At 38.8% G+C, this 26475-nt stretch overlaps 1 protein-coding gene across 4 annotated transcripts in view; it reads left to right on the forward strand.

The window, feature by feature from the left end:
• Positions 1 to 26475, forward strand: part of GABRG3 (gamma-aminobutyric acid type A receptor subunit gamma3) — a 704479-nt gene that overhangs the window by 38296 nt on the left and 639708 nt on the right. For all 4 annotated transcript variants that reach the window (XM_019831998.3, XM_019831997.3, XM_019832001.3 and 1 more), the window contains exon 3: positions 12456 to 12523. In XM_019831998.3, coding sequence (XP_019687557.1) covers positions 12456 to 12523 — 68 coding nt within the window. The remainder of the gene's footprint in view (positions 1 to 12455; positions 12524 to 26475) is intronic.

Raw genomic sequence — 26475 nt, forward strand, 5'->3', positions numbered from 1 at the left:
CCCAGTTCACTTCCACACACCTCACACCTGCCACCCCTCCCTAGTTTTTCTTTTTCTAGTTCCTTGAGATGCATAATTAGGTTATTCATTTAAAATCTTCCTTTGTTTTTAAATATAAGTGTTTACCAGTATAAAGTCTCTCCTCAGTACTACTTCCACTGTATCCCATAAGTTTTGGTATGTTGTATTTTTGTTTTCATTTGTTTCCAGATATCTTTAAATTCCCTGTGATTTCTTCTTTGACCCATTGATTGTTTAAGAGTGAGATGTTTAATTTCCACATATGTGCATATTCTTCTATTTTCCTTCTTATAGTGAATCCTAGTTTCATTCCATTGTAGTCAGAGAAGATAGTGTGTATGTATAATTTCAATCTTCTTAAAATTAAGACTTGTTTTGTGGCCTGCCATGTAGTCTGTCTTGAAGAATATTCTGTAACATTTGAGAGTAATGTGTATTCTGCTGTTGTTGTATGGAGGGTTTTGTATGTAACTGTTAGGTGCAAGTGGTCTATAGTTTTTTCAAATCTAGTTCCTTACTGATCTTCTGCCTGGTTGTTTCTCTATAAATGAAAGTAGGGTGCTGAATCTTCTACTCATGTGTGTCTATTTTTTCCTTCAGTTCTGCCAATATTTGCTTTATATACTTGGGAGTTCTAATAATTAGGTGCATATATTTTTATATCTTCCTGGTGAATTGGCCCTTTGGTCATTATGTAATGATGTTCTTTGTTTCTTGTGACACGTTTGGTCTTAAAGTTTCTTTCATCTGATATAAACATGGAATACGTTTTTTCATCCTTCACTTTTAGCCTATGTGTGTTCTTAGATCTAGTGTGAGTCTCTTGTAGACAGCAAGTTGGATATTGTTTTTTTTAATCATTGAGCCAATCTGTGTTGGTGTCTTTTAATTGAGGCATTTAATCCATTTACTCTTAAAGTAATTGTCAGTATGGAGGGACTTCTATTGCCATTTTAGTATTTTCTGTATGTCTTGCACCTTTTTGTCCCTCTTTTCCTCCTGCTATATTCTTTCATTATCATTTATTTAGTTTTTGTAGTGACATATTTTGATTCCCTTCTCACTTTCTTTTGTTTATATTCTATAAGATATTTTCTTTGTGGGTACTATTATATTAAACATTAGGGGCGCCTGGTTGGCGCAGTCGGTTGGGCGTCCGACTTCAGCCAGGTCACGATCTCGCAGTCCGTGAGTTCGAGCCCCGCGTCAGGCTCTGGGCTGATGGCTCGGAGCCTGGAGCCTGTTTCCGATTCTGTGTCTCCCTCTCTCTCTGCCCCTCCCCCGTTCATGCTCTGTCTCTCTCTGTCCCAAAAATAAATAAAAAACATTGAAAAAAATTTTTAAACATCATAAAGTTATAATAATCTATGTTAAATTGATAACAACTTCAATTGCATATAAAAATTCTACTTCTTTACATCTCTATACCCCCTGAAAACTTTATGCTTTTTTTAAAATGTTTATTCATTTATTTTTGAGAGAGAGAAAGACAGAGCACGAGCAGGGGAGGAGCAGAGAGAGAGAGGGAGACACAGAACCTGAAACAGGCTCCAGTCTCTGAGCTGTCAGCATAGAGCCAGATGGAGAGTCCCAAGTCACAAACAGTGAGATCATGACCTGAGCCAAAGCCAGACGCTCAACCGACTGAGCCACCCAGGCGCCCCAAACTTTGTGCTTTTGATGACATAAATTACTTCTTTTTATATTGTGTATTCATTAACATAGATTTATAGTGAATTTTTACTTTTTTAAAAAATTCTCTATCATATTTAAAACCGATTTTTATACCTATATTGCAGTACCACAGGTTTCTGTGTCATATCTATATCTATATCTATATCTATATCTATATCTGTATGGTTTTGTGTTGCTATTTATTACCTTTTTGCTTTAACCTGAAGGACTGCCTTCAGCATTTTTCTAGGGCAGATCTAGTGATGACAAACTTCCTTAGCTTTTGTTTACCTGGGAGTCTTAATTACTCCTTCATTTTCGAGGGACAGTTTTGCCAGACATAGTATTCTTTTTTTTTAATATATGAAATTTATTGTCAAATTGGTTTCCATACAACACCCAGTGCTTATCCCAAAAGATGCCCTCTTCAATACCCATCACCCACCCTCCCCTCCATCCCACCCCCTATCAACCCTCAGTTTATTCTCAGTTTTTAAGAGTCTCTTATGCTTTGGCTCTCTCCCACTCTGACCCCGTTTTTTTTTTTTTTTTCCTTCCCCTCCCCATGGGTTTTGTTAAGTTCTTCAGGTTCCACATAAGAGTGAAAACATGGTATCTGTCTTTCTCTGTATGGCTTATTTCGCTTAGCATCACACTCTGCAGTTCCATCCACGTTGCTACAAAGGGCCATATTTCATTCTTTCTCATTGCCACGTAGTACTCCATTGTGTATATAAACCACAATTAAGACATAATATTCTTGACTGACAGTTTTATCTTTCAGCTCTTTGAATATATCATCCTTTACCACCTAGCCATCAAAGTTCCTGCTGAGAAATCCAATGATGATCTAATGGGAGCTTCCTTATATGTGATGAGTCATTTTTCTCTTTCTGTTTACAGGATTCTCTCTCTGTGATTTTTGAATTTGGTAATGATGTGTATCTGTGTAGATCTCTTAAGATTATCCTACTTGGAGTTCCTTAAGCTTCTTGAATTTGTATGTCCATATATCTCCTCCAAATTGGGACATTTTTGGCCATAATTTCTTCAAATAGGCTCTGCACTTTTCTTTGTTTCTTCTCCTTCTGGAACTTCCATATGCATACGTTGTTCTGCTTGATGGTATCTCATAAAGTCCTTAGGCTATCTTCATTTTTCTTCTTTCTTTTTTTTTTCTTTTTGTCTTCCAGCTTGGTAATTTTACATGTGCTATCTTTGAGAATACTGAGTCTTTCTTCTGGTTGGTCAAGTCTACTCCTGCATCCCTCAAGTGAAGTTTTTCAATTCAGTTACTATAATTTTCATCCCCAGAATTTCTGTTTGGTTTTTCTTCATAACTTCTGTATCTTTTTGATATTCTCATTTTGCTCACATACCATTTTTTAAAAATTTTATTTAGTTGTCTATCCGTGCTCTCTTTTCTTTCATTGAACATCCTTATGATGGTTTTTGAATCCTTTGTTTATTAATATATTCCTGTTTCATTTCCTGGAGATTTAATATTTTTCTTTGAACGCTGTTTCTCTTGTTATCAATCACTTCTCTCAGTCTTTGTGGTCGGGTTTCATACAAGGAAGACTTTCATGAGTCTTTCTGCCTAGAGATTCTGGCAACTTCTCAAGCCTAGTCTGGGGATACATCTTACCTGAGATTTTTATTGTAATATAATTGAAGAGGTTTTCCAGTACCACCCATGAGCCCCCCACCCTCATGCCTCTGTGTCAGACTGTGGTACTGAAGCCTCTCCAGTACTGTAGCAAGCTAAGATATTGGAGCTCTACCTTAATGTCTTTGTGGGGTACTACAGATTTTGCTGATGGACCAAACCATATTGATGGCTCTTGTTCTTAGCAGTCCCCAGCCTGGTGTCCACTTCTTGTCAGTGCTTAAATTCAGGCAAGACATAAAACGGGCCCTGGGAAGTTCCCCCAAAAGTCAAAATGTTGAATGTATGTTCCATCCTTCTTTTTCCCTCCCCAGTGAGAAATTGGGAGCTGGGAGGTTTGTCTTATTATTTACTCTCAATGTAAGGGAGAGAGTCTCTAGTGATTGTGTGCCATGAATTTTCCTACTGTACTTCCATGTGGCTGGTTTCAAGTTCACCTGGGGTTCAAGGACCTCTTAACTGGCTTCTGGATTTCTCATAAACATAGTTGTTAAGTTGGGTTCTTTGTGGGGGCAGGAGGATCTGGGGCTTCCTTATTGTCAGTCTTGCTGTTATCCATCACTCTGTTATGCATTTTTAGGTACAATAAGATCTGTCACATACCATGCCTCCCAATCATTCTCAATCTTCTGACTGTTTAAAGATGCAATGCATTGATTTTTCATATCTGTTTTGGGCTAAAATTTCTGTTGGTTAATACAGTTTGATATTCCCAGTCAGGTAGTAGAAAGGACAAGGTGCTATCATGAAGAAAGTTGTTAAAATGTATCTTTCCTGTTATAACCAATTGAGTTCATGCTTGGAAGGAAAACTTGCTTCAAGTACTCAATTACAGATGTAGAAAATGAGCCCCAGAAAATTTAAATTATTTTTACAAGGTCATGTGGCTACTTGTGAGTCAAATTTATAAATTATTAGACTTTTCAGGTGACTTCTTAAGTTCCGTTATTTTTTATTTTAGTTTTGAAAGAGAGAGAGAGAGCAGAGCAAAAGGGGGGCAAAGAATCCCAAGCGGGATCCATTATGTCAGTGCAGAGCCTGACACAGGGTTCGATCTCATGAACATTTGGGATCATGATCTGAACCAAGATCAAGAGGCAGATGCTTAACCAACTGAGCCACCCAGGCACCTCCCTAAATTCCTTTATATTCTTACCACCAGACTCTTTCAAGACATGAAAATGTAGATGCCAGTTTTGATTATCTACCCATTGTTGCTCTGAAGTTGTGGTTCTGAATTTTAATACCAGTACTCTTCATTCTTTTAAGAATATGAATTCACTGTCTACTTTAGTAATGCATTTTTATATGAGTGTATACAAAAGCAGAATCTCACTGTTTGCCTTCTTCCATATTACTTATCAGGTATGACCCAGGTCTGAGGTGATAACTATTTGGTCTTGTTCATTTAACTCTTATTGGCCCACTTGAGATCATATACTTAAACAGTGATAAAGAAAGAAGTAAGCCTTTGGGATTGGCATCCAAAGTTCTGGGATTAGTGGAGATAGTATTAGCTCTAAACCTTATAATGAAAAGTCAGAACCAAGTTAACTGGCCAAGTAGGAACCCTGACAGAGCTGAAATGGGACCCACAATAGTGCTCTCAATTCTCCAATACTAACCTATGCCAAACATTTTTGAGTAGTCTTGACAAAACTGTAACAGTAATTAAATTTGCCCATTCTTTGCACCTGCTCTCCAAATCTCTTCACCATCTCCTCATAACCTAGTATTCTCCCAGCTAGAGAAAAGCATTTGAAAACACATCTCTACTGAGATGGTATAAATCGACATAATATATGCCTCAGAGGTGGTATTTGCATTTTAGGAAGAGCCTGGAAAGGTTATTTGTGATGATGATGATGATGATGATGATAAATGACTGAAGTCATTGTTACCCAGAATTCCTTTAAGCCTCATTACTAAAGTTAAGCCTCTGGGAAGTTGAGGGTGGAACCCTGAGATTTTGTTCCAGTGAGGCTGCAGAATCCTGGATGTCACCTCCTCAGTCATGTTTTAGCTGTCCATCTGTCAGATGGGAATGAGAATATTACATACTGATTAAATGCAAATGCTTATAACAATGTCACTTAATAAACATTAGTGCTTTTGTCTGTGGGCATCAGCAGGAAGGGAGGTAGTACTTAAAGGGAAGTCAATGATGGTAGTGGGGGGTTCAGTCGACCTAATAATTGTTTTGCCTACCGGTACTCTTGTTTCAGGTAAAAGAAGGAGGCAATAAATTAGAGGGGCTGACAGCAGATGAGTCCCCACTTCTTCCCCAAAGGCAGTGAAGATTGTAAGGGAGGTTCTCAGCTACTGGAAGAACTCTTCTATTTAAACCTCATGAGCATGAGTTGGTATTACTTACTTCTCTCTCTTTTTTAACTTATTTGCTGATATTTAAATATTTCTGTCAGCATATTTAAGCTTTTCATGAAAAAGTAGAATTTAAGTGAAAAGGGTGACTTTTAGACATAAATATTAGTTGAAAGGCAACAAATGCCAGATTTTAGCATTCTTTTCTGTGTCTAACTCCAAGGACCCCAGGAGCAATAGCAAACATATACTGAGCTCCTACTTTTACTTCACAGTAGACTAACCACCTCCACCACGAATTAGGTTCTATCATCAGTTCATCTTGACACATAGTGGGACTGAGGCAGAGAGATGTTAAGATACTTTTCAACATTAAAGAACTGGTAAATGGCAGAGCCACTTTGTACAGCCAGGAAGCATGCTCTACTGGCTGTGTTGCTTTACATAGCACGTTTGCTCAGTGTCCTTTGGGGTCTCCATTCCTCCTCCCTCTTGCTCCCAGTCTGGGGCCAGCTCATGAAGGATTGCCTTCTGTGGAGAGCTATAATCACCTGGAGCCTCTCCCCACTCTGCATTGTCTGTCCCTGTCAACACTTATTGGCCCTATATCCTGTCTCTTCTAATCTGTGTTTCTGTCATTGTCTATTTTCTTTCTTGTTTATGAATGAATATAAATGGTTTCATTTGTTTTCCCAGTGCCATTCTCAGCTTTTTCCTCTACCAGGGAGCTAATATAATTTCTGTTGTGACAGGTGCCTATTCCCAGATGCCTATTTCCCTATATCCTTGTCTTGGACAATCTTTTATAAGCTCTTGACTACTTGGTCTTGACTATTGACTAATTGCATCAACCTGTGGTTGTCATCAGGTTCATAATTTAAAAATTACTCTTCCTGTTTCAGTTTTCAATCTGATGTGAACATTTAACATGTAAAATCCATTTAAAATAATAACTTAAAACCACAGTTTCAGGTACCATAGTTATCCAGTATTCAATGAGTACCTACTGTGTGCCAGGAACTACAGCAGAAACTGTGGGAAGGGGTGAAGCTGAATCATGTGTAAATCCTTCTCTCCAAGGGCCAGTCCCCAGTGGGCATATTAAGGGATGCTCATGACCTAAAAGTAGCAAGTGATCTAACAATATGGGGATTCAGAGAAAGGTTATACATCTTTTCCTCTCAGTTACTACATGAAAAAATAATTTTTCCTAGAAGACCCCATGCACTGATTCATAATTTGTATGGAACTATCTTTTATAAGAGATATTAATCAAATGACTCAAGCAAAACCAAATGATTATTATTACTGGTCCTTAGCTTCATTCGTTCTGGGGCTGATTCCCTGTCTTTAACCTTCCCCAGAAGAATTGACAACTGACTCACTGAAGGCCCATGAATTCACATTGCACCGAGCATACCTCCTTTGTTTTCACTATAGTTTTTTTCACTTTCTTCTCTATTTTTTTTCTAAAGTAAAATAAGCTATCATAATTCTATGGTTTTATAGAGAAACTTTTGGGGGGTTTGAGGAGCCAGCTTGATACACCTTTCCATTTCCTCTTAGGAAAGTTAGGAGAAGAGGTGGAATCAGATCAGCCAGTCTGCCCCTTACTTTGTAAGAGAAGCTCAGAGCTGACCTTATTTTGAGGGATGCTGCATACCTGATTTATTGAATGATATCAGTGCTCACCTCTGGGGGCCCAGGGCCAGAACAGTAACCACCAAATATGGCAAGCAGAAAGATGAAAGATATTTGTTAAGATTTATACATAACTGGGGAGCAGTAAACTGGTGGCAGATTACACAGAAATGTTTTTGTTACCTGTTTTATTCAGGTTTGACATTTTAAACACCTGCTAGGAAGTACCCATTTATGATTCATAAATGAGGCCCCTTAACGGATAATTTTTTTGGAATTTTGGAAGTAAATTTTGATATATTTCTCTTTTCACAAGAGGGCTGATTTTGTTTAATAGGAATCTTGTACTACATTAGATGTGGTTTTGGATATCAAGGGTCAAAAAAATGGACTCTCTTGCACTGAAGCATAATGTATTTATGCTTCAGAGTTCCGTTTCTGTCTGCAATAAACAAGACAAAGAATCTGTTAACTTCCAGGCTGTAAGTAGCATTCTGAAGAGCAGAAGTCAGCCATGTGCCTCTAATTCCATCAACGGACAGACCCACCCTGGCCCTACACTCTTCTTTCCACAAGGTCACTTTGACATGTGCCATTTCTTGCCTGTGCATCTGGGTCATTTCGTCAGCTCCTAAGTGATAATTCTAAGATGCTTGTTTTAGCATGCAGAAGCCCCTGGTAGAGTGGAGAAAAATAAATGAACAAGTATGTTCATTGGTTTTGTGACAGAGGCATGTAAAAGTACAATCTACATTATTGCCCTTTGGGCCATGTAAATATTTCAAGGTAATAAATGTGGCCGATGCTTGTCAAGGCTTACTCAGTACATCTTTGCCATGTTCATTTATACTGCACAATTTATGAGTTTGTGATTTGTCTCAAACATACTAATTCCAAATTTTTAGGAAATAATAGTATCCAAATTTGTAAGGTGGAATTCAGATGAAGAATTGGAAAGTGAATCCATTTTTGGACAAACTGTATGAGACCCAGTAACATCAGCCCTATTTTATACTCTTTTTCAATAGAATCTGCCCCTTTTCACTCAGAGAATCACCATCACCTCTCCCCTTTCTCCCCATTTCTGGCTTCTTTACCTCTGTGTAACTGTTCATCCTTCTACCAACTTAGAATGGTTACCAACCATACCAGAGCTTAATCTTTTATTTTTTTTTAATTGTGGTAAAATACAGATAACATAAAATTTACTATTTTGACCACTTTTAAGTGTATGTTTAGTGGTCTTGTATACGTTCACATTGTTTTGCAGCCATCACTAACGTCTAACTCCAGAATACTTTTCATCTTGCAGGACTGAAACTCTGCTCCCATTAAACACTAACTCCCCATTCCTCCTTCCCCCAGCCCTTAGCAACCACCATTCTGCTTTCTGTCTCTCTGAATTTTATTACTCCAAGTGCCTCATATAATTTGATTTATAAAGTATCTGTCTTTTTTTTAAAAAATTAATGTTAATTTATTTTTGAGAAAGAGAGAGAAAGAGAGAGAGCAAGCGAATGGGGGAGGGGCAGACAAAGGGAGACACAGAATCCAAAGCAGGGTCCAGGCTCCGAGCTGCCAGCACAGAGCCCAATGAGGGGCTCGAACCCATGAACTGTGAGATCATGACCTGAGTGAAGTTGGGCGCTTAAACAACTGAGCCACCCAGGTGCCCCTAGTCTGTCTTTTTCGACTGGCATATTTCACTTAGCAAAACATCCTCAATGTTCATCCACATATTTTAACTTTCTGTATATTATGATATTTTGATATCTTAAAAAGCCTTTTTTGATTGAAGAGAGACTGCTCTTTTGGGACTAGCCAATTCTTAGAGATAACAAAGGGCCTAGCCAGGAGCATACCTTTGATATGCAAGCTAACCAATCCAGAGCCATACTTCCTCTCTTTGATCCTTACACTGCAGGAAACACTGTTCTTCTGCCTTAATCATCCCAGGACCATTACAGACCACAGGAAGTATTCAAACTAGTCAGTCCTACCTGTTTATCCTGCTCTCTGTGTCTTTCCCTTGGAAACCCTGTTTATGATCATGGCATAAATGTCTTCTCCCTCTACCTTGCCCTATCTTCTGTATCCTGACCACCGTGGTTTCTTTCCCATGTGGTCCTGAAAGGCATATCTCCTGTCTCTAAGACTTGTGAGTATAATAAACTTTGTTATTTGGAACCTCTTCTTTTGTGGCCACACATGGCTGACCATCACATAAAATAATACAAAACAGTCAGAATTTCCTTCCTTTATAAGGCTGAATAATTTTCCATATGAATATACTACATTTGGTTTATCTATTTATCCCTTCCCAGGTACTTGGGTTGCTTTCACCCGTTGGCTTTTGTGAATAATGGTGCTATGAACATGAGTGGACAAATATATGTTTGTTGTTAAATCTTTGGAGAAGTAGAATTGCTGGGTAATGTAATTCTATGTTTATTTATTTATTTATTTTTAAGAACTGCCGTGCTGTTTTCCACAGTGGCCGTATCATTTTGCATCCCCACAATGCACAAGAGTATCTTTTTCTGCATGTGCTTGCCACCACTTATTATATTATTTTTTCAATGTTACCATCATAACGGATGTGAAGTGGTATCTCGTGGTTTTGATTTGCATTTCCCTAAGAACTAATGATGTTGAGCATCTTTCATGTGGTTAATGGCCATTTGTATATCTTTAGAGAAATGTCTAAGTCCTTTGACCATTTTTCAATTAGGTTTTTTGCTTATTTGTTGTTGAGTTATAGGATTTCTTTCTATGTTGTGGACATTAACCAATTATCAGATATATGATTTGCAAATGTTCTCTCTAATTCTCTGGATTGCTTTTACACTCTGTTGACTGTGTCTGATACACAGAAGTTTAATTTTGATGTAGTTTTATTTATTTATTTATTTATTTATTTACTTATTGTTGCCTGTGCTGTTGGTGTCATACCCAAGAAATCATTGTCAACTGCAATGTCATGATCCTTTACCCTTATGTTTTTTTCTAAGAGTTTCATAGTTTTCAGTTTTACCTTTAGGTTTTCGATCCATTTTAAGTTAATTTTTGTACATAGTGTAAGGGCTAACATCATTCTCTTTCATGCGGATATCCATTCTACCCAATAACATTTGTTGAAGAGACTGTCTTTTTCCCATTTAAATGATCTTGGCACCCTTGTCAGAGTTCATTTGTCAGGGCCTAATCTTGAGCCTTTGAATTATAAACCTTGAGCCCACCTGTGATCTTTCCCAAGTGGCACTGTCAGAGCCATTTTCTTTTTTTTTTTTTTAATTTTATATTTATTTATTTATTTATTTATTTATTTATTTATTTATTTTTATATATGAAATTTATTGACAAATTGGTTTCCATACAACACCCAGTGTGTCAGAGCCATTTTCTTAAAAAGCTCCTTTTACTTTAGCATGGTACTGCTTTATAAGATCATTTGCTTCAAACAATTTCCCTGTTTTGTGTGCACATGTATGCGACCGCCCGTGTGTGTGTGTGTGCGTGTGTTTATTCCAAACTGTTATTCCTTAAAACCTTCATTGCACACTTAATACTCATTTGGCACTTCCCACTTCAAGTTGTTAAGGCTTTATGTCTGTAGGTCCTTTTTCATTTAATGAGATTAAGAGCTCTGGAAGCCTAAGCTCTAATACCATAAAACAACCAGAAAACTCTCTTGCAAAAAAGTAGGTTCTCAATGGACTGACTTAACACAGGCTTTTGTATGACATCACCAAAGGTTATGCAGTGTCTGGTGGAGACAGACAACTTGCTGAATCCAATGAAGTTGAAGAAAGATGCTACTATTTGTAGTAGTTAACAAATCTCAGTCTAAAATGAAGAACAGTCATTTTATGAAATGTAAACACTACATACATAATAAATAGAATAGTGTTGGGTATTTTCCAAAATGCCAACAGCTTTTTGAAGCTAATATGACTTGCTTGTCCTGACAGATGTTAAGAGTGGTTGGTGCGAATTCATAATCATTGTTTTCATTTTCATGGAGGCCCAGAAAACATGGCTTGGGCTACAGACTGCTGGATATGCAATTTAATGAGACTATGAGCTCAGAAGTGCCACTTATAGTTTGAAAAGTAGAGTGAAGAAGTTCATTTGTGAATTATTAGTTATTTAGCAAAACTAAAGGAAGTTTATTGAAATGATTGCAGATACAAACACTTTTGTTTCCATAGAAGCAATTTGTTTCATGTGCAAAGGTTTAGAGTCTTGTTCGTGTTCCTCTGGGGCAGAAATATTCTGAAATCGGGGCTGTCATTCCTTTTATCAGTTGCTAAATACTGAGGAAAGAGAACCTCCTTATTTTCAGAGGTCATGAGCTCCTGACTCTTGCAATCTCATTACTGGTCCCTACCAAGGAAAGAGAAATTGTTTTCTTTCAGGAGAAATGAAGCATTTTTACCTCTGATGCACAATGTTGGGTTACAGTCTCTCATCATATCCATTTTATGCCCTCGTAGTTGAAACTGTAATTCCTTGACTTACTAAAGTGTTGTTTTTAAGTTATAAGATTATAAATCTGTGATATGTGTAAATGTCTTTAAGTTCTAACAATAACAATTATCAGTATTCATCATTCTTCCCTGATGCATGTACTCTCCAGATCTTTGCTTTGAGTCACTTTGTTTTAGATCATTAGCTAGGCAGTCAGGTGATGGATAAGGACTGGAGCCATCCCAGATATTACTCATCACTGGGGTTTTGCTTTATAGGAAACTGACATTAAATTACTTAGGTAGTGTCTTTTGTTTTTATCATTTTATAGTTGTTGTTGTTGTTGTTGTTTCTGTATAATCAGCTTAACAAATATTGCAGAATATCTTTATAATCATCTATTCCTGGCAAATTTCAGTGTATTAAATGTCCTTTTTTCCCAAGAATTTATTAAATACAAGTAAGAATTTCTCATCCTTTGAGAATTTTAAAAAGGAAGACAGGGTTTGAATTGCAACTATAAGGCAAATCCAAAAGAAATTCCACCCTTTTCCAACATACCCATGAGGTGTTAGCGCATGAGTCAAAGGAAGTTGAATACTGCTTTCCTCAGTCTCTCTGGCTCAAAGTGTTAACACACATGTATTTTTCTCCACAGTAAAACCGACCGTAATTGACGTTGACATCTATGTTAACAGCATTGGTCCTGTGTCATCAATAAACATGGTAAGAAGCTCTTTTCTGATCTGAGCACCTCCTCATCACTTCTTGCTTACATCCTCATTGTGAGTTTCTGCTCGAGATTTATCATGCAGGTTTAAGCTCACAATTGAATTCTTAAGTCTATAGCACTAATTGATAGTTTAAAAACTGAAAATAATTTTAAAAAGTCAGAGTGGAGTTTATGACCCTAGTAGTGAGACATGGCTCTAGTGTTTAAAAGGTACCTCATTTCCTACCTTGTCCACACATGTATTTATTGCACATAGATTTTCAGATGAGATTATTTGCAGTTATGCAGTCATTGATTATATCTTATTTCATTAATATTAGGGATGAATATAAATGACAGCTTTTGACTTTTGGTCAGTTTTTCAGGACTTTTAGTGTTTTAGTGTTTTAGGACTTTAGTGTTTTGCTTTAGGAAAGCATCTGAGATTATCCAGTGTATACTTTTCTCTTCAGTTTGAACTATGTGGGTAAATAAATTATCTTTTTTTTTTTTTGAACAGGAGAAAGTATGAGATCAAGTATGTGATTTCCTTGAGAGGGTATTTTCACAGACTTAGAGGCAAAATGAGCTCCAGAAGTAACTACAATGTGAAAGAAGGCTTTCCCTGTAAAAAAGTGCTTAGCTATGAGGAAAGTGTTGGGATGCTGAAATACATTAGTGTAAAAGTGTCCTGCAAGATGCTACAGGCCGTGGTGTGGCTCCCTAAGTGGTGTGCAGGGTTCCGAGACCACACATTTGCATTTGTGGACCCAGTGATTGCAGGAAATCTTGTATACTGGGGACCTTCTTTGTACTTCAGTGCTCCACACTGGCTCCTGGATTTGAGGGATGAGGCTTCAGGGTGGGGGGATTGCCAAAATGCTGACTTAGATGCTGTCTTTTCATTGCAATGTTCTGTGGATGGAAATAATCCCTCCAGAATTAGTAGCAAAATCAGTTCTTTTCATTGCCAGATATTAAAAGTGTTCATTTTTTCTCTGATGATATAAAGTTTTCCATGTAGGGGTAAAATTATATTTATGGGTGACTCATTTAAAAAATGTGTCATCCATAAATTGGAGATGGGACACTGGCAAAGAGGTGAAGTGAATAAAAGAGAATTCATTTTACACAGCCTATAGGCTACAGATTGTAAAATGTAAATTGTAAATGTAATATTTCCTTTCTTTGATAAATAATTATTTAGTTGACTGCATAAAAAGCATAATAACTTCTTAGTTCATTGGTTTCTTATTCTGGGGTTTTATTTTCTTACATTAGTTCCACATTATTTATCACCCTTATGTCCAACCCTAATTTATGTCTAATACTAAGAAAGAAGTGCCTCCATAGAGATAGAGTTACAAAATTATTTTAGAAACAACTGCTTGCATTTGTATATCTTATGGATTTTCATAAGTTATAACTTTGAGATCTACTTTGTGCTCAGGATTAAGCTTTACTTTTGGAATTGATAGAAATTTCTGCCTGGAAGTCATAGGCTTCACAGGAGGAGGCTAAGTGACAATCACCCACAGAATGCTATAAGGACTCTGCTAACTATAGGCAACCTCTTGGGAAAGCTGGTGGCCTTTGGAATAGATTTCTCTGATGAAGTCTCAATCTGAAACTTGATTGATAGACAGAGATTTGCCAAGTGGAATAGCATGGGGAGGTCCTCAGTAAAAGTCAGGAAGATGGGTGTGTGACCCGATTGGGGAATGAGGGGCTGGCATGTTATTTGAATGCCAAGGGAGCAGGGTGTGGGTAGGCAGCACCTTGGACCTACCTGGGACTGAGGCCCTGGAGCCTTTCTGAAGAGCTGGGCTTCATCCTTAGGTTTTCCTCAGATGGACGTTGACATTTGGGAAGTGTGCAGACCCACTTTCATCTAAGTTATGTGTGGGTCATAATTCATGAGATTAGTTCATACCCAGAAATATGTCTAGTCAGACCCCTTTTCTCCCTTTTAAAGAGAGACAGAGAGGAGTGCTTGGGTGGCTCAGTCAGTTAAACATCTGACTCTTGATTTCAGCTCAGGTCATGACCTCATGGTTGTGAGATTCTCTCTTCTCTCTCTCTCCCTCTGCTTCTCTCTCTCTCTCTCTCTCTCTCTCTCTCTCTCTCTCTGTCTCTCCGTCAAATAAATAAATTAATTAAATAAAAAAATTATCTTTAAAAATGAGAGAGAGAGAGAGAAAGTACATGGCATAGAAATGACAATGATTTAAAATCATTATTTAAAATAATTTACTCTGATCCCTTCATCAAGGTGGGGGGAATGATCTTAAAATGGTCTGAGGTGTTGTAAGACCTCCATCATCTGAGAAAAATAATGAGCATTAAAATAATATACATCCTGTGGCAGACAAACCAAAATACTGGTGTTAGATTTTTTTAACATTTATTTTTGAGAGACAGAGAGAGGCAGGGCATGAAGAGGGGAGGGAGAGAGAGAGAGAGAGAGAGAGAGAGAGAGAGAGAGAGAATCTGAAGCAGGCTCCAGGCTTTGAGCTGTTTGTTAGCACAGAGCCTGATGTGGGGCTCAAACCCACAAACTGCGAAACCATGACCTCAGCTGAAGGTGGACACTCAACCGACTGAGCCACACAGGCACCCACCAGTGAGGAGATTGAGTAACAAAACTTTTCCAGTTAACCCCCCCCACCTTAAAAGATGCCCTAAATACCTTGAAAATTCATTGGTCCATTTTTTTTTCTTTCCAGGAGGTGTGTCTACTGCAATGAAAGGCTAGAGAAATAAATGTTGGTTGCCTTTTATTTGTGAAAGTGAAGCAAGTGTCTAGGCAACAGTGGGCAAGATGAATGACAGGAAATGCATTGCTCTGGAAATAGGGACGTGTTTATTATGGTCAGTTCTCAGAAGAGCTAGAGTTGTCTAGATTCTAGCTACCTTGTCTGCTACCAAGAGGAATATTATTGTACTACTAACTTATGTCAGCTAAGCAAAGTGTAAGGCGTAGGCAAAGGTTTGTTACATAGATAGATAGATAGATAGATAGATAGATAGATATAGATGATAGATTGATCTAGATACACAAAGGTACATTTAAATATTCAAGTCCTATATTCTCTGGGGTGAATTTCTCTATTTCCATCTTTGTTCATTCAGTAAATGTTTGCCATATGACTGTTGTGTGTCATGAATGGTGCTGGGTGCAGGTTAAGACAAAGATGAATGGAAGGAGTAAGGTTCAGATTCATGAACAAAGCATTATGGTACACAGGGGGACAGAACAAAGATAAATTCAACACTAAGTGTCCCAGAGGGGAGAGTATCCAGTAGCGCTGAGGAATGTTTCAAGAGGCTCATTAGTCAGGAGCTTCAGAATGTTTTTTTCACCATTGAATAGTATTCCACTGTATGTATATACCACATCTTCTTTATCCATTCATCAGTTGAGGGACGTTTGGGCTCTTTAAAGTGGATGGAACTGGAGGGTATTATGCTAAGTGAAACAAGTCAGTCAGAGAAAGACAGATATCATATGTCTTCACTCATATGTGAAATTTGAGAAACTTAACAGAAGACCATGGGGGAAGGGAAAGAAGAAAAATAGTTACAAACAATGAGGGAAGCAAACTGTAAGACACTCTTAAATATAGAGAACAAACTGAGGGTTGATGGGGGGTGGGGGGTCAGGGGAGGCAGGGAAAATGAGAGAAGGGCATTGAGGAGGGCACTTGGGTGTTGTATATAAGTGGTGAATCACAGGAATCTCCCCCCCAAAACCAAGAGCACACTATGTATACTGTATGTTAGCTAACTTTACAATAATCATATTTAAAAATTAATAAAATAAAATAAGCAGGTGGCAGAAAAAAGAATTGCTTTTATAAACATAAATGTTTATTTTTTAAAAGACTTTTTTTAGAGCAGTTTTAGATTCACAGCAAAATTGAGAGGAAAGTAAGAGATTTTCCACATACTCCTGCCTTCACATATGCACAGCCTTCCCCTTGTGACCACCTAGTGACTTATCATCACTCAAACATTTGCTTTAGGGTTCACTTCTTGGTGATGTACATCTGTGGATTTGGACAAATGTGTGAAGACATATCCACCATTATAGGATCATACAGAATAGTTTCACTACCCTAAAAATCCTCTTTATGCATTTGCTTCTTGAAGGATGACTATTTCTTTCTTTTTTTTTTAATTTTTTTTCAACATTTATTTATTTTTTGGGGGACAGAGAGAGACAGAGCATGAACGGGGAAGGGGCAGAGAGAGAGGGAGACACAAAATCGGAAACAGGCTCCAGGCTCTGAGCCATCAGCCCAGAGCCTGACGCGGGGCTCGAACTCACGGACCGCGAGATCGTGACCTGGCTGAAGTCGGACGCTTAACCGACTGCGCCACCCATGCGCCCCGAAGGATGACTATTTCTAACCTTTATGGTGGAAACTTGGAAACCACCAAACTTCCAAACTTTGCTTGGAAGTCACATGATAAAGGAGTTCTTCTCGCATCACTGAATATATCACATACGTCCACTCTATCTATGACACCAAACAATGCAGTTTCAAAAGAATGTAAGGTTCTTCAAAGTGGACCTCATGAAAAATAAAAGCAATTTAAGAGTAGGGGACTGATGGTGTAAGTGGGTATTGGGAATTGAGTCAGGAATAATAAAAAAGAAGAATATGGGGGAGAACAAGAATATCAAATTAAAGAATATATTGTGGGGGGGGGAAGCACAATTTAGAGATGTGTATGGGACTTAAGGATGTAAATTTGTATTGGGGTTTTGACTGTAATGCTTTAGTATTACAGGCTTTAGCCTGATAAATTTATTCCTTTCCTTCTACCAAACATTCATTTGAGTAGAGAGACAGAAAACAATAATTTCTAGTTCTTTTTCCTGTCCTCCCTCCCACTTTTCTCCTTCTTAAATTGATATTATTAATACTGAAGATTCAGTTTCATACATTCTTCTTGCTAAATAAAAATGAAGCTGCATTTCAGTCTATTGTTTAACAGACTGATTTCATTGTCTTGTTTATCTGAGAATTGCTTATGGTTTTTCTAGTTATTGAATAAATAAGAAATGCTTACATGGGTTGAAGAGAATCTTATTTTTTGTCATCTTTAATCACATTCTCTTTGTCACTACAATATATCTAAATGTGCACAGTTCTTTTTTAAAAATGTTTATTTATTTATTTTGAGAGAGAGAGGAAGGGCGAGCAGGAGAGGCAGAGAGAGAGAGAGAGAGAGAGAGAGAGAGAGAGAGAGAGAGAAAGAGATTCCCAAGAGATTTCCTTCGTACTATCAGCACAGAGCCTGACATGGGGTTCAATCTCACGAACTGTGAGATCATGAAAGCTGAAATCAAGACTAAAACGCTTAACCCACTGAGCCACCCAGGCGCCCCTAAATGTGCACAGATCTTAACAGAAATTGTGCATGGTTTGTTTCAAGACTGGGAGTCTGCAGATCAGGAGATCTGGCACATTTATTTTTGAGACTGTTCACCATAAGCAACCTTTTAGGAAAGTAACAAAGAAAAGTAATGTTTTGATATCTACTCAGTGTTATCGACCTCATATCCTTTGATCTTCACAAGGTCATGTTAGAGAAGATACTGTTCTTTCCCACTTACTGTGTTTGTAGTGAGTATGTGCAGCTCACAAAGATGGAGATCCCAGAGCAGTGCTTCCAACAAGGACCTACTGCACTTCTGCAGTCAATATCAAAATAAGGCAACAGCACGTACTGAGCCTCAGCTTTAACTGGGAAGTTGAGATGATACTGGCTCAGAGTGATTATAATGTTAGAATCATTTTTCTTTTTAAAAAAAATAGACTTTATTATTTTTTATTATTTTTGAGAGAGAGAGAGAGCGCTCGGGAATGAGTGGGGGAGGGGCAGAGAGAGAGGGAGACACAGAATCTGAAGCAGGATCCAAGCATGAGGCTGAACTCATGAGCCATGAGATCATGACCTGAGCTGAAGTCAGACACTTAACTGACTGAACCACCTAGGTGCCTTTTAATAGACTTTATTTTTTAGAGGAGCTTTAAAATGTTTTCCCAGCTTTGTTGAGATAGAATTGATATATAACATTGTATAAATGTACAGTTTACAATTTGACGATTGGATATACATATATTGCAAAATCATTACTACGATAAGGTTAGTTAACACCTCCATTCCCCCCCCCCCCTTTTTTGTTACAAGAACTCTTAAGATCTACTCTCTTAATAACTTTTAACTGTATATTACAATATTCACTATAATCACTATGCTTTATATTAGATTTCTCGGAACTTATTCATCTTGATGCTGCAGGTTTCTGATGTTTGACCAACATCTCTCCATTTTCTGCACTCCCAGCCCCTGACAGCCACCATTGTGAGATTTCAGTTTCTTTAGATTCCACGTATAAATAATATCATACAGGGGTATCTGCGTGGCTCAGTTTGTTGAGCATCCGACTTCAGTTCAGCTCATGATCTCACAGTCCGTGAGTTTGAGCCCCATGTTGGGCTCTGTGCTCACAGCTCAGAGCCTGGAGCTTGCTTCAGATTCTTTGTCTCCCACTGTCTCTGCCCCTCCCCTGCTTGTTCTCTCTCTCCTCTCTCTATCTCTGTCTCTCAAAAGTAAACATTAGGGGCGCCTGGGTGGCGCAGTCGGTTAAGCGTCCGACTTCAGCCAGGTCACGATCTCGCGGTCTGTGAGTTCGAGCCCCGCGTCAGGCTCTGGGCTGATGGCTCGGAGCCTGGAGCCTGTTTCTGATTCTGTGTCTCCCTCTCTCTCTGCCCCTCCCCCGTTCATGCTCTGTCTCTCTCTGTCCCAAAAATAAATAAAAAACGTTGAAAAAAAAAGTAAACATTAAAAAATTAAAATAAGATCATACAGCATTTGTTATTCTCTATCTGACTCACATCATGTAGCATTTTTAAATGTACATAAAAATTGGCCAAAAATCACATAGAGTTCCCATATGCTTCTACACACACACACACACACACACACACACACCCTTGCTCCCATCACTAAAGTATGGCATTAGTATGGAACATTTATTACAATTGATAAAAGAATATACATTATTATTAACCAAAATCTATAGGAGAGTTCACTTTTGGTGTTGTCCATTCTTTGGGTTTTCACAAATGTGTATTGACATGTATCCACCATTGTGGTATTGTATAAAATATTTTCACTTCCTTAAAAATCCTCTGTGCTGTACCTGCTCATCCCTGTGTTCTAACCTCAGCAACCAGTCATCTTTTTACTGTCTCCATAGTTTGCCTTTTCAGAGAGTCATATAGTTGGAATCCCACAGTATGTAGCCCTCTCAGACTGGCTTCTTTGCCTTTGTTTTTAAGAGAACTGGTGCTAAGTCATCTGAGGAAATCCAAGATATGTACTGATTAAATCAACATGATGTGACTGTAATAGCTGGTTGTGATTGTGTGTTACCCAGAGACTAAGGGGGCAGCTGTACATGTCATGAGGGCAGGTTAAACATCACCAGAATATGCTCCATGGCCTAAAATACAAAACTTGTAGGAGGACATGCAGCCACTAGGGGAAGGGAAGAATTGTGGGCCCTTGAAGCTTGCTCTGACGTCTGTGAACCTCATCCCATCTCCTGTCACTTTTGGCTGCAGTTTTAAGAGGGGAAGTCAGTGGACCATGTGGAATCATAGAAGCCCAGGAGGGAGGAAGTTACATTCCATTACAGAAAGATCTATTATTACTACAGGATGCCAAATGCTTCAAAAAATTTTCTGAAAACATCTAAGCCCAGAAAATCTAAAAGAAGGAAGGTTGCAGTGCCACGGTGCCACCCTTGTTTTGGTATTCTTTGCATTTATTCTGCTTAAGGTTCATAGCAGGTTTGCATCTGTACTTTGATACCTTCCATCAGTTTTTAAAAATATTTGGCCATTATTTTGTAAAATCTTGCTTCTACACCATTCTTTGCCCCTTTTCACTCCCTAATACTCCAGTCACATAAATGTTAAACATTTCCCTCACATTCCATTTGTCCCGTATGCTTGTGGACTTTTTGACATTCCTTTGCTTCATGCTTCAGTCAGTGGAAAAACTTCCAGACTACCTTTCAACATGACCATTGCCTGTCATCTGTGTCCAGTTATCTGTGAAAGCCAACTGTTGAATTTTTAATTTCAGCTACTGTATTTTTCATTTCTAAAATATCAACTTGATTGTTTATAAGTTAGTTCTCTGGTAAAATTCTCCATTTTGCAATGTATTTCCTTGAATATATTAATCATTAAATGTGGCTGATAGCTGAAGTATCTGGCATCTGTGGCACCATTTTTATTGTCTGTTTCTTTTGTTTTGTTTTGTTCTCTTTTGTTTTGTTTTGTTTTTCTTTTGTTTGGCCCCATTTTCTGGTGTACCTGATAAGTTTGATTATATACAGAAACTTGCAGAGACTTCAGGTGATGTTTCCTCACCTGGAAACATCAGGTCAGAGCTGGCTTGGGTTGGAGTTTTCAGGAGGCTCAGTTGTGCTCTGTTTTCCTCCTACTAGAGGGCATAGCTCCCCAGGGGTCCCAAATGAAGTCCTTGGATGCTTCCCAGTGCCACTCCAAAAAGATCCTAAACTCTAATTTTTATGTTTCTGGCACTAGAAATTGACTGAAAATTCTGCTCTTCTTTTTAAGCCATTTTTTATGACTGATGTTTAACCAATTTTTTATGCAGCTTGATCAGTAAATGTGTTGAGGGAAAACTAGTATGGCTCACTTCCTTATCATTTGTTTTCTCTGAAATCTCAGCCTCTCCAATTAGGACTCCTTGGCTGCCCCAAACTCCAGTTTTGCCTCAAGCTCTATTGAGGTCTATATTCTTAGCAGCCGTTCTCCACTCAGCTCCTCCACATCATGCACCAGACTACCAAGAAATACACTCTGGGGAGAAGGCAGTGTGTGGGAAATGTGGTCTACTATGGCCAGCCTGCCTTCCCATCTGCTCAATTTGATTTTTTAAATGTGTATTTTATCTAGCTTTCCTGTATGTTCTTAGTGAGAGTGTTGGTCTATGACAAGTTATCCCATCATAGCCATACACCTTTAGTTTGAACTTTTAAATTTAGATGGAATAAATTTTGATTTATAATAATCAGCAAAGAAGTGATTTGGGGCTCAGAGTAAAGCCCTAGTGAAACATTACTGTTGGACTTCTTTTTTTTCTTGCTTTAGTAATCTCCCTGAATGCCTTCAGATTAGTGAAGAAGATGGAATTTTCTAGAGACCAGGGTGTCCAGGTTTTCCCTATATAATGACTCTCCAAGAGAAACTAGAGAAAGTTAATGATGTATTTCTTCTGGCGATATTAGTTTTAGAGTATCAGAGCACTTGTCTGTTATAGATTGTTTAAGAGGATGGTCTTATATATGTAGTTTTAATATTCTTCTAAGAAATGAATAATAATATTTTCGCACATAAAGCTTATGTGTTTGAAATTTGGTTCTTCACAGGACAGAGAGCCATCTCCAACCAAGCTAACAGCAGTAGAAATAATAATATGTAGAATAAACACATTGCTAAATAAACTAATAGAACACACTGGAGGGGGGGCATCTGGCTGGCTCAGTCAGAAAAGCATGTGACTCCTGATCTCAGGGTTGTGAGTTTGATCCTGTGAGCTTTGGAGATCATTTAAATAAATAAAACTTAAAAAGAATAGGATACATTGGAGGAACCACACAGTGTAAATGACAATAACTTCTGTAATTTAGGAGGAATCCCAAAGATTGAGAAAGAAGATGATATTTAAAGGCTTTTTTCAAGTCTCATTCTGTAGCAAGTGCCCACCTGACTGTGAGCCCTTGAGCCAACACCCATATCTCTTTTTTTTTAATTTTTTTAAATGTTTATTTATTTTTGAGAAAGAGAGACAGTGTATGAGTGGGAAAGGGGCAGAGAGAGAGAGAGAGAGACTGGGATACACAGAATCAGAATCAGGATCCAGGCTCTGAGCTGTCAGCACAGAGCCCAATGTGGGACTCAAACCCATGAACCATGAGATCATGACCTGAGCTGAAGTCAGACACTTATCTAACTGAGCCACCCAGGAGCCCCCATATCTCTTTTTGATTCCCCTAGAATTCAGTCCAGATGCCCTGATAAGTATGTGTTACATGTGTCTGCTTCTCCACCTACATACCCATTAGTGTATCTTTATGTGTGAACACATACACATCCTGCACACCATACACTTTGCCATGTCATTAGGTTACAATTTTATTAGTTAATAAATTAACTTCTCTTTCTCTATTAATATTAGCTAACACTTTTCCAGTGCTTTCACTGTTGCAAGAAATCAATACTGACAAACCTATAGAGGCCATTGATATCATCACCCAAGCTTCTGGCTAATAAAGCTAAAGTTTACAATCCTCATGTCATATCTCAAAAGCTGCCTGTCTGGAAGATAGTAGAGCCACCACTCACACTTTAAAGTAAAAAGGAAATCAGTGTGAATTATTCTAACAAGCATATCTTAAATGTAAAATCAATGCATTTTAAACTTGCACTATATGTCCTGTTTTCTTTGTCCTCTTGTGTGTTGGAATTTTTCACCATTTTATACAAAATATCATTAGAGATACTACCTGGTAGGATGCAACACTAATGTCCATTGTGTGAATGGATGTGAACTTTTCAGTGATTTAAGAACAGAGAGATGGCTGTAATGATAATAAAGCATCTGTATGTTCTTTGTTAGTGAGATATTGCACACAAACTCCTTCAAATGTATGAATAGATTTTTTTTTCATCTTGAGGTTTTCAATTTCTGTTGTGTATTTCACAATTGATATCCCTCATTATTCACAAATGGGCTATGTGATGTACCTCTGAGAAGAGCACCTTATTTGTGTTGTATATAAAAACTATTTTCTGAAAGGGTGGGCCATTGAATTGGACTCAATATTAAGGGATCTGAGAAAGCTGTCACATCTCAACTTGACAGGGTGCCCACAAGCTTTCACACAGGTCCAGATTGCCTAGAAGCAGGAAACAACACTCAGTTTACTGTGGCCTTAGTATGCACCTGTGGTGGGTTTGGAAGGACCAGAGTGCCATGCCAAGGTGTTGCTGCAGGTGGCAAGGTACAATTACAGGCTCCTAAGGGTGGTTGGTCACATGTATCTTTCAGAGAAGTCCCTCCTGTACCATTGTGGGGGATGACAGTAGGGTCTGGCAAGACTGAATGGGAGATGTGTAAAGATTGCCATGCAAATCCAGTATAAGAAATGTGAGTCCTGAACCTGAATACTGGTGGTGGCATATAGAGGTGAGTATGGACTTGAGAAATGTAAATTCCTAGACATGACAATTAACTGCATTTAAGCATTAGAGAATTGGAGAAGTCAAGGATGACTCACAGGTTAGCAGAGTTTGTTAATCCAGTAAGTGTTACTGAATACCTGCTATGTGCCAGATGCAGAGGCAGATCATGGGATTTGTGTAATAAACCACAAAAGGCCACAATGTTTATCCAACTTCAATTCTTATGGCATGAAACAATGAACAAACACAAACAATATTACTTCAATTTATGAGCAGATCCACAAAGAAATTAAACACTTGGATGTGACCACACACTCAAGGTTTCCTTGTATGAAAGTGGAGACAGCTAGATATGATTGCTTATTGATGCCAGATAACATAGTAAGGTGTTTGGATTTTATTCTAGGTTCAGGAGGAAACCTATGGAAATTACTAAATAGGTAGATTATGTAGTTTATCTTTCAAAAATAATGCTGTACCCTGACTATGCAAATGTTGGAAGGCCAGCTTTACCCCTGTCCTCCAGTTCCCTGGAGGCAGCAGATAGCATCTACAAATCTTATTAATGAGGCCTATGATGGGACTAATCGCATCCCCCCATCAGGAACCCCTGAACTGAAATTCGTTTATTGAAGTCTTTTTTCCCAGCTTCATTAGAATTTGACCTTATTTGGAAATAGAGTCATTGTCAGTGTAATTAGTTAAGATGTGGCCATAGTGGAGAAAGGTGGGCCCTAATACAACAAAATTAGTGTTCTTATAAAAAGAAAATTTGGGGGTGCCCAGGTGGCTCAGTCAGTTAAGTGTCCGACCCTTGATTATGGATCAGATTGGGTCCTGATCTCACAGGTCCTGAGTTGGAGCATTGCATCGAGCTCTGCACTAACAGTGTGGAGCCTGCTTGGGATTCTTTTTCTCTCCCTCTCTCTCTGCCCTCTCCAACTCTTTCTCTCTCTCTCTCTCTCTCTCTCTCTCTCTCTCTCTCTCTCTCTTAAAATAAATGAATAAGCCTTAAGCCTTAATAAGAATATTTGGACACAAGCATGCACATAAGGAGGATACCATGTGAAGATGAGGGCAGAGGTCTACAAACCAAGGAATGCCAAAGATGGCCAGCAAACCACCAGCATCTAGGAAAGAGACCAAGACTATGTTCTCCCTCACAGGCCTCAGAAGGAATCAGCCCTGCCACCATCTTGATCTTGGGCTTTCAGCCTCCAGAACTGTGACACAACACATTTCTGTTGTTTGAGCTATCCAGTTTGTGGTTGTTCATTATGGCAGTCCTAGCAAACTAAGACAGGGCCCGTCCCATATTATGCAGGTTCTGGTCATTTATAAGAGGTTGTCACTTTTCATGTGACACTGGCTTGCTGCTTCAAGGAAGCTGTAGTTCACCCACTACCCTTACCCCTTTCTCAGGACTCAGCATCACAGAAGGGATGATTGACAGGTCAGTGGAAGCAAGTGTGGCTTCCCTCTTTGTGTAGCTGCTTCCCTACTTGGATTGTGTTTCATACTACATTACTAGTCTAGGACAGTTCTGTGAGTTAGGGATTATCATTCCACTTACTAATGAAGAACATGAGAGACATCTGGGTGTCTCAATTGGTTGGGAGTCTGACTCCTGATTTTGGCTCAGGTCATGATCTTATGGTTTGTGGGATCGATCCCCAAGTCAGGCTTTGTGCTGACAGTGTGGAGCCTGCTTGGGACTCTCTCTCTCTCTCTCTCTCTCTCTCTCTCTCAAAATAAACTTAAAAAAGAGAGAATATTGAACAACATGAGACCCAGCATAGAGAGTAAGTGGAAATAGGACTTGAATCCAAAGCTGGTTCTAGAGGTATGACTGTGCTTCATGAACTTCCCACTGTGAGAAACCAAGCTATTCACTGGTTCAGCAAGAGCCATAGTTGGGGCTTGTGATCAGGCTGGCAGCTGTTCTCAGCTCACGGGCAATGAGGCTTCCTAGGTGGGCAAAGAAGGTGTCCATATACAGGTGTCCACTGTATATGACCCTTGGCTGAGATGGGCTTATGCAGAAGGGGGAATGGCAGTCCCCCCCTCCTCCTGCCTGGGTGGCAGCCACTGGTGTTAGCTCATCCTGGCCACTATGCCCCATTTCATACTTGGAGTGAGATCTGCAGGGGTTGTAAATCCAAAGCTCAAAGTGAACATCCTGTGTTTTGGCACCCTTATAATTGCTGTGGCCAGAACACCTCCGTAAAAGGGATAACCACTTGTTTTCACATCCAATGAGACTCAGAAGTCCTCCAGGGCATGGATTTGTGTGTCTGTCATCCCTGATTAGGACAGATGTATGATTCAGAGTAGACTTGAAGTTGGTGAGTGGGTGATGTGGAGGAAAGATAGAATGGATGAAGCACTCTGCGAACAGAATAGCAGGGATAATATTTAGGGATACGAGTTCTGGAAGGCAGGATCCTTAGCATTGTTTTCACTAACAAACCCTAGTGCCTGCACAATACCAGGCATGGGTCACTAAATACTGGTGTTGATTGGAAGTGCACACCTTTTTCCATTGAGTCTAGGTTTTAGAGGCCCAGAGTTATAGGCTGCTTTCTCATTCTTGTGCCTCTTACAGTACCTGCTATGATGCTGGACATGTGTCTATGTTAGATTATCTTAACCAGATAAGTATGTGT

This window comes from Felis catus, chromosome B3, assembly GCF_018350175.1.
Source record: "Felis catus isolate Fca126 chromosome B3, F.catus_Fca126_mat1.0, whole genome shotgun sequence".
In the NCBI taxonomy this organism is placed as follows: Eukaryota; Metazoa; Chordata; class Mammalia; order Carnivora; family Felidae; genus Felis; species Felis catus.